General features: G+C 43.1%; 1 protein-coding gene and 1 long non-coding RNA gene across 5 annotated transcripts in view; one reads left to right on the top strand and one right to left on the bottom strand.

Moving 5' to 3' along the window:
- Positions 1–935: 935 nt before the first annotated feature.
- On the top strand, positions 936–10,022 carry LOC310731668. Of its 2 annotated transcripts, XR_014535266.1 has the most exons (3): positions 977–2,191; positions 5,491–5,566; positions 9,885–10,022. It is a non-coding gene; the product is annotated as an uncharacterized lncRNA (long non-coding RNA). The 2 variants fall into 2 exon arrangements; XR_014535267.1 differs by lacking the exon at positions 9,885–10,022 and having other exon boundaries at positions 936–2,191; positions 5,491–7,043.
- The window catches only part of elfn2a (extracellular leucine-rich repeat and fibronectin type III domain containing 2a), a 52,765-nt gene continuing 47,498 nt past the window's right edge, over positions 6,402–11,668 (bottom strand). For 2 of the 3 annotated variants that reach the window (XM_083551350.1, XM_083551352.1), the window contains one exon: positions 6,402–11,254. In XM_083551350.1, the coding sequence (XP_083407476.1) occupies positions 8,178–10,919 (2,742 nt within the window). In that variant the 5' untranslated portion in view covers positions 10,920–11,254 and the 3' untranslated portion in view covers positions 6,402–8,177. The remainder of the gene's footprint in view (positions 11,255–11,668) is intronic. The other variant, XM_083551351.1, reaches the window with a different exon arrangement.

Here is an 11,668-nt window from a genome sequence, read left to right as displayed (position 1 = left end):
GTGTGTGTGTGTGTGTGTGTGTGTGTGTGTGTGTGTGTGTGGTGTTAAAGTATCACACTGTAATATTTGTGCAGCAGGTTATTACAGTGTAAACATTTCAAAGCGCAACTCTCCCAATTATAACAGAATCTTCTTTATATTTCACACACACACACACACACACACACACACACACATACACACACACACACACACACACACACATACACACACAGGTGCCGTGTATTCTTTTAGGTTTGCCACAAAATTAATCACAGCATCAAGTGTTTACGTTACATTCTCAAAACTGTGTTCTAGAACCCCACAGGGTTGCATTCTTTTACACCACTGACCCAAAACACTGATTCAAGAATGCATCAGAGCCCAAACAATACATTTTAGAACTCATCACAGCCCAAACACTAGATTTTAGACCCAGTGGAGCCTAATCATTCTAGAACTATCAGAACCCAAACACTGTATTCTAGAACCCCAACAGCCCATCCACTGCATTCTAGAACCCCCAGAGCCCAAACACAGCTTTCTAGAACCACCAGAGCACAAACCCTGTGTACTAGAAACCCTAGAGCCACACAATGATTTCTAGATACCCAGGGAACCCAAACGCTGCATATTAATAACCCCACAGAGCTCATAAATGGGGTTTTAAGCTAAATTTCAGAACACCACAAAGCTTTAACACCCCTGGAACCATTTAAAGCTCAACACACAGTATTCTAGAACCCCTTGGAGCACAAGTATTCCATTTTAGAACACCCAGAGCCTAAATACAGCATCCTAGCACAATACAGAGCCCGGATCTAGCATTCTAGCACCTATTAGAGCCGACACACCTTTTCGAGCCTCCTATGTAAACCAAACACTGCATTTTAAAACCCCACAGTGGCCACACGTGGTGTTCTATAACATGACAACGGCCACACTTTGCATATATGGTGTAGGGAGTAGGGTATATGATGTAGGGAATATAGTATAGATAGTAGGGTATATAGTGTAGGGTATATGGTGTAGGGAGTAGGGTATATGGTGTAGGGTATAGGGAGTAGGGTATATAGGATAGGGAGTAGGGTATAGGGAGTAGGGTATATAGGATAGGGAGTAGGGTATAGAGAGTAGGGTATATAGGATAGGGAGTAGGGTATAGAGAGTAGGGTATATAGGATAGGGAGTAGGGTATAGGGAGTAGGGTATATAGGATAGGGAGTAGGGTATAGAGAGTAGGGTATATAGGATAGGGAGTAGGGTATAGAGAGTAGGGTATATAGGATAGGGAGTAGGGTATAGAGAGTAGGGTATATAGGATAGGGAGTAGGGTATAGAGAGTAGGGTATATAGGATAGGGAGTAGGGTATAGAGAGTAGGGTAAATAGGATAGGGAGTAGGGTATAGAGAGTAGGGTAAATAGGATAGGGAGTAGGGTATAGAGAGTAGGGTAAATAGGATAGGGAGTAGGGAGCTTTTTGTAATGCAGTGTATTACGCTGTAGTGTCTTTCGGTCAGCAGTTTCTCTTAGAGTAATCAATGTGAGTGATACTAAAAATAGCACATAGGAGGAGCCCACACACACACACACAAACACACACACACACACACACACACACACACACACACACACACAAATCTAAAATGCTGTGTTGAGCACATTAGTGAATAAAAGCAACTCAATCGTTTTCTCTGTCTCTTTTATACACACACACACACACACACACACACACACACAATTTTGTTTCCAAAGAGCGGCACAATTGCTTCACCTGATCCAAAGTAAAACATAGAGTTTGAAGCTTTTAACAAACCGCACTTTTACCCCATCCAAACACACACACACACACACACACACACACACACACACACACACACACACACACAGAGTTTTCTCATGGACAGCTAACTGGCCAGTCGATCCCTCAGATCCTGCAGGGCAGAGGTTATTGATTGCCCACGAGGGTTTTTTTTTGTTTGTTGTTTATAAATGCTGAGAGGAGAAGTAAAACGACTCGTGCTCTTTTCTCAGCTGCAGATTCACCACCTTCTTCTCCTCACAACCTTTCAGCCTGGAAAAATGCCTGAAATCCAATTTCAGCCAACATGAAAGACTCAACTTGTGGAAGGTTCCACTGTGACAGTTTTACAGAATTCTACAGAGAAACATCAGGCTGAGCTTCCTGGAGGCTGGAGCAGTGCATTCTGGGTAAGCTATAGACACTAAAGCTTCTAAATAGGCCAGGATCTGACAGTAGCTCTGTGCAGGAACAAAAGCACCACACACATGTCTGAACCTACACGCTGTTCGTGGTGCTGAAAATCTGGAAATCTCCTACACATTCCTCATATCCCACAATGCATTGCTCCTGCTTCCTGCCAGATGGTGAACTTTGAAACTAAAAGAGAATAGAGAATTTTCAATGATTCATAGGCACATATTCAATCTGCATGTGGACCAAAATGAAAGCTCAAAAATACTGACTCGTAGTTCAGCTTTTTTAACAGCGTGGGTTCTGTATCAGCTCCTCGGCTGAGATTTATCCAAACACACATCATTTAGCTTACCAGACTCCAAGCTAGCTGCAGGCTGGGATTACCTCAGACAGAAGGCAGGGCGTTTTCATTATATTTACTCTGTCTGCTCTGAAAACTGACCTCACTTTTTAGAATATTTCCACAAGTACAAAAAGATTATTAGTAGTGATTAACTCACTACTGTGAACATGAAGCACCAGTGTGAAACAGACTGTCTTATAACCATAAACTCATCACGAGCTGAAGGTTCACACTGAGGTGGCATTTATGGTCAGTCGGTGGTTTTAGATAGTGGCATCAGTCAGTGGTTTCACTTGGTGATATGAGACAGTGGTGTTAGTCAGTGGTGTCAGTAACTGTATAATGTCGGTGGTGTCAGTGGTGTCAGTCCCAGTCCCAGACCTTTATAAGAAACTCATTTTATTATATATTGCTAAGCCATCCTTAACTACAGCTTCCTGAATAGAGTCCTTCAGCACTACATGTCTGTAATAAGAGAATAAAAACAAGCCTGAAGCACAACCTTGAGGAACACCTTGTGTTCACTTTCTCTGAAATGTGTGTCAGTGTAAGATCTAAAAGTGTGGCAGCATTACTATTTAGACATGATGCGTTGGCACGTCCACGTCGAGTCACACTGCAGGTCACTGAGCAGTTTATCCTCCGCTAAATCTGTCACTATGACACCATACTGGGTGAAGCGAGAGTCTCTGTGCAGAGAGGACTGCTGGGAGCTCTGCTGGTTTACTCTCCTTATTAAATGTCCTCTACGTTTCTTTATAGACACACACAGAGTCGTCTCTTCCACTCGAGATGTGCTTGTGTTCACATGTCTGGTGTTAGTGTATGTAATCTCATGAGCTTCACAACCCTGAGACAGCTTCCTGATCCAGCCATGAGCAGGAGATCAATACACTCGTCTTTTGTCAATGGGTTTTTTTATGTTTTATTGATGTAAAAAACACAAAATCTGGAGAATTTTGGAAGACATTTATGATTATGTTGTTTTTCTCTCAGTATGACTTGCTGTCATTATTCCTTTAAAATGGAAAGAGGAAAGCTTTAAATCATACAGCAATGAATTCTGGGTAAGTCTGTAGATCTCCAGACCTTTACATGATAAAGGGGATTTTTTACTTTACTGCACAGTGAAATTCTTTCATCCTAGCGATGTTCTGAAGCTGGGGTCAGAGTGCAGGATACAGTGCCTTTGGAGCATAAAAGGTTAAGGGCCTCGCTCATGGGCCCAAGAGTGGCAGATTTACGATACTGGGGCTCGACCCCCCGACCTTTCGATCAGCTAACCAGAGCCTTAACCACTGAGCTCCCATTTCCCATATGCCTCATGATCGGGTAAAGATCTCACGATCTGATCCTGTTTCTCATTCTTTCACACTCAGATAGGTGTCATATTTGGATTAACACAGCATGAAGGTCGTACCTTACTGTCGAAGCTTCCAGATGAAGCAACGCTGATTTTAAGCCCAACATTAAAACAAGAAAATCCCGAAAGGTTTTACACTGAAATTCTTCTTCACACATTCCATACTGTATATCTACATATATAGACAGAGTTCAAACCCCTGACGTTCTTATCAGATTCTTAACCACTGAGCTCCAATTTCCCCAGTTTACTGCAGCATTGTGGGTAATCTATACACCAGGATACAACACCAGATAAAGTGTGTAAAGTCAGGAAACAGCAATGCAAAACTTAACTTAAAGATGATGTCGTGATTGTAGTTTATAGACTGTATGCAGCAGTGCATTGTGGGTAGTACGCATTTGTAGTATAGTTGAATATGCTAATGGAAGTGCTGAACGGTGTCACACACTGTGGGCATGCCCCTTAACTACCTGTACTAACTAACCCCTGAATTCTATTTATGTTCCAGCCTTTGTTTTTGTTTTTTTTATGCTCAATACTACACGAGCTGAAGAACCTTCCATCTCTAGACATGCTTCCAGATCTCATCCAAGCACACACACACACACACACACACACACACACACACACACACCAAATGAAAGAAGGTGCTGCTTGTTCTCCTTCCGCTTCATGATTCAGGCCACGTTGGTGTCGCTGATATGAAATCCACAGCTGCATCAGATGTTTGTGCACGAACATTTTAATACGATAATTCTGAATATTTCATCATGATTCGTGTTTATCTGTCATCAGGAGGGCATTATAGGGAAAAATACAGACATTGTGTTTACAAACAGACCATTAGGCTAAGAAGAGAAACGAATGCAGAGTTAATCACGCAATTAATTGAATGGGTAAATAATTCAGTATAAATAAACAAATAAATCAATCAATCAATAAAAATCAATAAATAAACAGTTTGAGTTTAGTCAGTGTTTGGTACTCCTCCTCCTCCTCCTCCTCCTCTCCACATCCTCTCTGAAATCCTCATTCCAAAGAAGCACTTTAAGATCACAAGTCTCTGTAAACATCATCTATAAGACATGAGGTTTGTACAAAAAGTGTCTGCATCAAGTCTGTGTACTGTGTGTGTGTGTGTGTGTGTGTGTGTGTGTGTGTGTGTGTGTGTGTGTGTGTGTGTGTGTGTGTGTGAGTGTGTGTTCCCATCATATGAAGTAGATTGTTCTTTAATTTTGTGTCACAGTTAGCATCCGGTAGCTTGTCAGTAGCGCTGCGAGGGCATGTCAGGATCCTGCCCATCACACTGATTTTTGGGCTGATCAGGAGATCTGAATGTCTGAATGTTTAGCTTCGACCCAACACAGCACCACTTTCTCACTTTAAAGCCGTGGGTGGAAACGGACTACTTCAAGCAAAGCACCGTGACACACCAAACCACTGTCCATAAACGTGTGTTAGAAAGGTGCTAGTAAACTCGCGTTAGCATTCAAACTGATGTAGGATGTAGTGATGTGAGAATGTGTGGAGAAAAAAAGCTCAATAATATCATTTTGTGCTAAAAAGATTTTTTATCTTTGCAGGAGTTCTGAAGAAGTTGGATCAAATTGGCAGACGGATGAACCCGGCGCCTGCTATTATGGAAAGATGGAGTCTGGGGTAGGAAATGTGTTCGGTTTATTAGACTTGTGATTATAAGCTCCGCCTCTAAAACCACTAAAACCAAAGCTTTAGGCACAGTGGGGTTCAGAGGGATGAAAATGCTAATCAGTCTGGATTGTTATGATTGCTAGCAAACTGAGATGTTTGCTAGATGTCATTGTACTCAGTGCAGTACTATTGGGTTTGTTCTGTTTATGAAACTATGAGTATAGAGCACAATCCCTCCTGGTGCGGAGGAATATGAACCTTCACCCAGATGAAGCATGAGAGACTCTCGAATTTCCTTTTGTCCTCTTTTTCCCCAGACAGTCAGTGGGGTTGGTGTGTCAAGGTCCTTATGAAAATACTGAGCAATTTCTACCTCTGTGGCCTCATTTCCTCAAGTGCATTCTGGGTAATGGTCTGACATGTGATTCGATGGTGTACTACAGTATAATCGTGTAAAAGTGCACAGTAGCGAAGTTACTCATACTGGCACTTTTTATGTATTTAGCTTTAAATGGAACATGAACACAGTCCTTTAATCTCACACAGCGAGCGTTAGCCTCCTGCTAAGCACGTGCATTAATGCTAAGATTAAATCTTATTAAGTCTAATGTGAGCGCTCTCAGGGGTGATGTAACTCCGCTCAGGTCTTATATCCAATTACAGAAACTTGTTTAAGGTAAAAATGACTCCTAAATCTATTCCATCCCTTCGAATCTTTGATATGAATTTGGTTTCGAAACGGAGCTCGGGGGAATTCTGCCTCTTTTCGTTCTGGCTGTGTCAATTCTCAATTACATCGTATTGATCTGTTTGCATCTGTGATGTTGATTGTTTTTGGATTAAATTTTTTTGTTTTTTTTTATGCCTTAATGTATTTTGAGTCTGTCCTAAATGCCAGAAACCCTGAACACACTTGTCAAAAGAATCAATATACGCTAATCAACCAGGCTGAAACCTGATTCCACACAGTGAGCTTACTGTCAGATGTACAGAAATACAGAAATCATGTTTTTTTGCAGCACAACTAAGCAAACAAGCAAGCTAGCATTACTAAATTCCTGCGTTAGCAAACTGAGTTCATGTGCTGGGGGGCTGCTGGGTCATTTCACCGGCCACAGAGTTCAAATCTGCTCTGATTTATTCACTTATCCAATTCATTACCGTCTCCTGGTCTCCTGATATTAGTGTCATCTAGGTATCAGTTGAAGACTCTAGGGGTGCATTATGGATATTGACCTCACTGGACCATGCACAATTAATTGTAATGACATGTCGAGTGTGGCAGTGTTTGTATCAGCACTTTCACAAAATAAGGTCTGGAACACCTGGATCTCCTCACCTTCCAAAAGGGTTGTTTGTTTACCCGATTGTGCCAGATAAGGTGCTCCCGGTATTCCGCTATAACAGTGCCTTATTAAAAAAAAAACTAAATTCCGAGTAGAGCTAGTGTCGGTCGCTATAGGTTTAAAAAGAACGCAGGAAGAGAGAATAAAAAGTAATGAATCATGCCGGGTCTCTGATCTCATCATAATATTCCGTAAAAAAAAGCTTTAGATAATGTAAAATCTCTTGGACTTACTGCACCTGGACAATCAAGTTAAACAATATTCACCACTAGTGTTTCCTTCCAATTTAAAGAGTAAGACTACAGTATATAAGCATCCATCTTATGCATCGTTCATCAAAGAACTAACTGGAAATAACACACATGTCCGAGTAATGACAAAAACATAGCACTTGCATTAGCATAAGTATCAGTGTTACGATGTACAACTGTACAAATCGAAGGCTGCTGTTTCTTAAAGCTCATGCCTCTTCTGACAGAGCGCCGTCACAACCCGGATCCTCTTTTTAATTTAATTTTTGTTCACTCAAATCCCCTACGGTCCTCTTACATTTTGGTAGCATTTGTTCCGGAATCACAAATGAACAGAAAATCTCCCAGGCAAAATCGGGAAAGTAATAAATTAGACCTGGCTGTGCTACAAGAGAGGATAAATAAATAAATAAATAAATAAATAAATAAATAAATAACAGCTTCAATATGAGCTGTTATGCTTCCTGAATGTAAAGTATAAGCAATTCTCTGCCTGTGCAATGAAAAGTCAACCCAATGCACTGGAAGAAACATGTGTAGATGTTACGAATCAATGAGCATGCTTAGACCGAATTGAGTGCATGAACAGATGGAGCAGGGTTTTCAGAATGTGCCCTGTGCTCAATTCAAACCTACTGTTTATCTTTTCAATTAAAGCTGAGAACAATTAAGAAAATAACCATGCCTTATTGTTGTCCCTTGACTTAGCACAAATACCACTATTCACTTACTTGAGTATGTTTTTCTTTTCAAATCAAATAGGAATGATTGCAAATAAAAAACGTTTCAGCGCTGAAATTTGGTCGTTCTGAACACTCCTCCTACTCTACTAGCCAGTTTCCTGTGCAATTCTGATCAGTTGATGATCTGTTCTTTTCCGACATGTTTGTGATACTGTGTGCAATCCAGACTTCATTCAAACACTTGTTTCTGTGGATGCACTTGAACACCAAAGTACTTAGCTTTCTCAAGACCCACTTCTCTCTTCTCTGCAGCCGTGTGCCATAGTGCCTCTCCGTCGACTCACAGTTTCTGCTGGGCAGACACTCCTTTCCAAAAGTCAAGAATGTCATGCAAATCCTCGTCTTTGGCAAACTGCACTTTCTTCCGAAGTGCATGCCCGGCTGCTACGTAGGCATCCTGACGAGGGCTCTTCTTATAAGGACGAAAACGCTCCCAGATCTTCAGAGTGGTCTCAGATGAGTACTCCGGGCTGGACGAGTATCCCGAGTAGTTGTGGTGCCTCGGCGAGAGCTGGGAATAGGCAGTATCCCTCTTGGTGCGAGAGAGGGGCTTTAGGAAAGAAGCTTTCTGGGCAGGAGAGTTGGCGGCACCCTCGTAGTAGAGAGCGGGGAAGGAGTGTCGGTGCTCTGAGCAGTGGTAGTCTGGGTGCACCTCCAGGAGGTGCTGCTGAGCTGGAACTACACCACCACATCCACCCGAACCACCACTGCCACCACCGGCTCCCCCTCCTCCCCCGTTGCCACCTTCTCCCCTGCTGTTATTGCCCCCTTGAACACCCACCAGAGGGAGCCTATCGAGGGGCTCCCCGCACCGAACAGGACTGCCTTTTTCTGCAAACTTGCTGGAATCTGGACTTCGAGGCTCAGGAACATCTAAGCTAAAGACCCGGGCATTCTTACTGGGTGCTCCAGAGGGGACAGCACAGTGATTCTTTACATTGAGTGCAACAACAGCTGCATCGGCACTCAGTTGCCGTTGTAGAGGTCGCGCTGCTGTAACAGGAGGTGGGTCCCTGTAGGGAGGGGATAGAAAACCACCTCCACTGATTCCTGGCCTCTCAGACAGAGGCATGACTAGAGGCACCGGGGGTAAATGGGGGATTTTTGGAGAAGACATGATTGGGCATGTGTCTTTTGTTGTTGGAGAAAGTGGGATGAGTCCTCTGGAGGAGGAGGTGCTACACTGCAGAGGTGGAGAAGAGGAGTTCTCAGCTGCAGTGGCTGCAACTCCAGAATCCAGCTTAAGAGCATCTATGCAGTTGTTAATGATCTGGTTTACTTTGTCCACCTCCTTTGCAATGGTGGAGATCTCAGATGTTGATCCGTGACCACCATCATCCGAGTCTTCCTCTGCATCTATTCCATTAACTTCCCTCCTTAACTTATCCTCCAAAACCGGCATAGCTCCATCCTTTAGTCGTTCCTCTCCTCTTACATCCATGTAGTTTCCCTTACTGCTGGTCATCGACTCTGAGAAAGCAGTGGCCAACTTGTCTGCCTGGGGAAGTGTCGAGAGCCGAGAGGAACTGGTGTTGGCAGAACTGTGGAGCATTCCCATGCTGGAGGAAGTGGACTGGGACAACTTGCTGTGGTAGTGCTGATGGTGAACTTGTTCCTGAAGCTTTTGCAAAACTGAGGGATCTTTGGCTGCGGCAGCTGCTGCCTCAGGACCGTAACGCATTTCTAAGATAGTTTTTTTGACACTTATAGAGTTCTCTTTCTCCTCCTGAATCCGTCTCCTGCGTAGGCAGTAGTACACCAAACCCAACACGATGACCATGCCAAACAGACAGCCCAGAATGGTCATTATGTAGTGGGTGGTGGTCGACGGCCCAACGTGCAGGTCATCGGGTCCTGGAGATCTTGTGGGAAATTCCAAACAAGTGTGGTTGTAGCGCTGTGAGTTACGAATCGAGGCGACACAGAAGGTGTAATTCGTGTGGGGTTTCAGTGTGTTAAGTGTGACGATCTCTTTCTTTTTCTTTAGGTTCATAATATCGGACACATAGCTGTGATTGTACTGCACCAGGATATACATCTTGCTATAAGGTCGAGGGATCTGAACTAGTAATGAGGCTGATGACAGAGAAACAGAATGCAGCTTGATGCTTGGACTGTACAATGGAATCGCAGTTGACGAAGTCGTGGGTTGATCATATCGTCCCATTTGGTTGTGGATATCTGAACCTATTCCAGAAGATTCCAAATCTGGAGGCAGGGAGGTCATCCCAGGAATAATGACTCCATCTTTGCAAATGGATGTTAAGATAGAATGGGCATTGCGGATGTGGCTGGCTGCTGGACTTAGTAAAGGATATCCAGAAAGTTCCTTTGGGGTTTCGCATTGCAGCCTGTCGTAGGTGTGTGTGACGTTATTAAACATGTCCAGCCAGTTTAGGAAGTTGTACAGCTCACAGCCACAGTGAAAAGGATTCCCTGCCAGCTCACACACCATTAGACGTCCAAGAACTGTAAAGGTGGTGTGGTCCAACTTGGCCAGCTTGTTGGAGGACAGGTCCAGGCTGCTCAGACTGGGACTCTCCCAGAAAGCATTGGTGGCAATCACTTCGATCAGGTTGTGCTGCAAAAACAAGCTATGCATTCTTCCCAGGCCTCTCAGCATCCCCTCTGTAAGATTTGTTAGCTTGTTGTAGCCCAGTTGCAGCACTTGAAGGTTCGCTTGTCCCGCAAAGGCACCATCCTCTATGTACGATATCTCGTTCTTGGTGAGGTTGAGATCGGTGAGGTTTGTGAAACGACTCATGGAGCTAAAAAAGATGGCCTTCAGCTTGTTCTCGTTCAGACGGAGGTCATGCACAGTGTTGTTAATGTGCTGGGGGATTGTTTCATACGGTGGCTGGTTCTGGCTGCAAATCGCCAACCACACATATCCTTTATCACCCTCAATAAGCCAGCAGTCACCCCTCACTAATGTTGGTTGTAAGACAAAAAAAAGGGCAAGAGAAATGAATGAGAGGGCAGGAGAGGTGGCTTTAGAGAGGCAGAATTTTCTGGTGGCCATTTTCTTCTGAGTAAGATCTGGATTTATTTTCGATTGAGAGCAAAAAAAAAAGAAAGATTAGCTCTTAAAAAAGAGTAAAAATGGGCACGGTTGAGAGGTAGCCAAAAGATTAGAAAGTCACAGTTTCAGGAAATAGATGTCCTGGGGGCAATCAGTGCTGTATGAGACACAAAGCGTGAAACAATGTCCCCATTTTAAGAATTCCACTTTCGAGGGTTTAAGCATCAATCTCCAATGAAGTCACTCATGACCTCTGACCTTTTCACCTTACTTGTCTGCAAAATTGTCTGAAAATGGTGTGATATTGGTGAAGTTCTGCAGGTCCACCTCAGCATCTGGAATATGAAAAAAGGAGAAAACAAACAAACGGAAATGAGTGTGTTGCTGCAGGAGAAATGAAACAGTAATGTTTTGAACCATGAATATTAATTACACACATTTCAAACATGAACACTCGTGTTAATAACAGTACACACTTTACAGCTCGATTGCTTCATATAATTGAAGTTTTGTGTGTGTTTTTTTAAGGAGTAATTGAGTTTACAGCCCTCATATTCACAGAAAAGAACTCATAAAATGCAAATGAAGCAGGCAATAAAAACAGCCTGTTTGTTTCTGCTGCGTTTCAGAGACAACAACATTTGGTTTATGATATCGAATTATTTGAGGGACCTGATTTAGGGAAGCTGCCTGATATCCAATAGTAGGAGAGAACACCTGAAAGAACACCTAAAATGGATCACCCTGTG

The sequence above is a fragment of the Silurus aristotelis genome, assembly GCF_946808225.1.
Source record: "Silurus aristotelis genome assembly, chromosome: 9".
In the NCBI taxonomy this organism is placed as follows: Eukaryota; Metazoa; Chordata; class Actinopteri; order Siluriformes; family Siluridae; genus Silurus; species Silurus aristotelis.
Note: the sequence above shows the minus strand (reverse complement) of the source record. Positions and strands in the feature narration are given on the sequence as shown.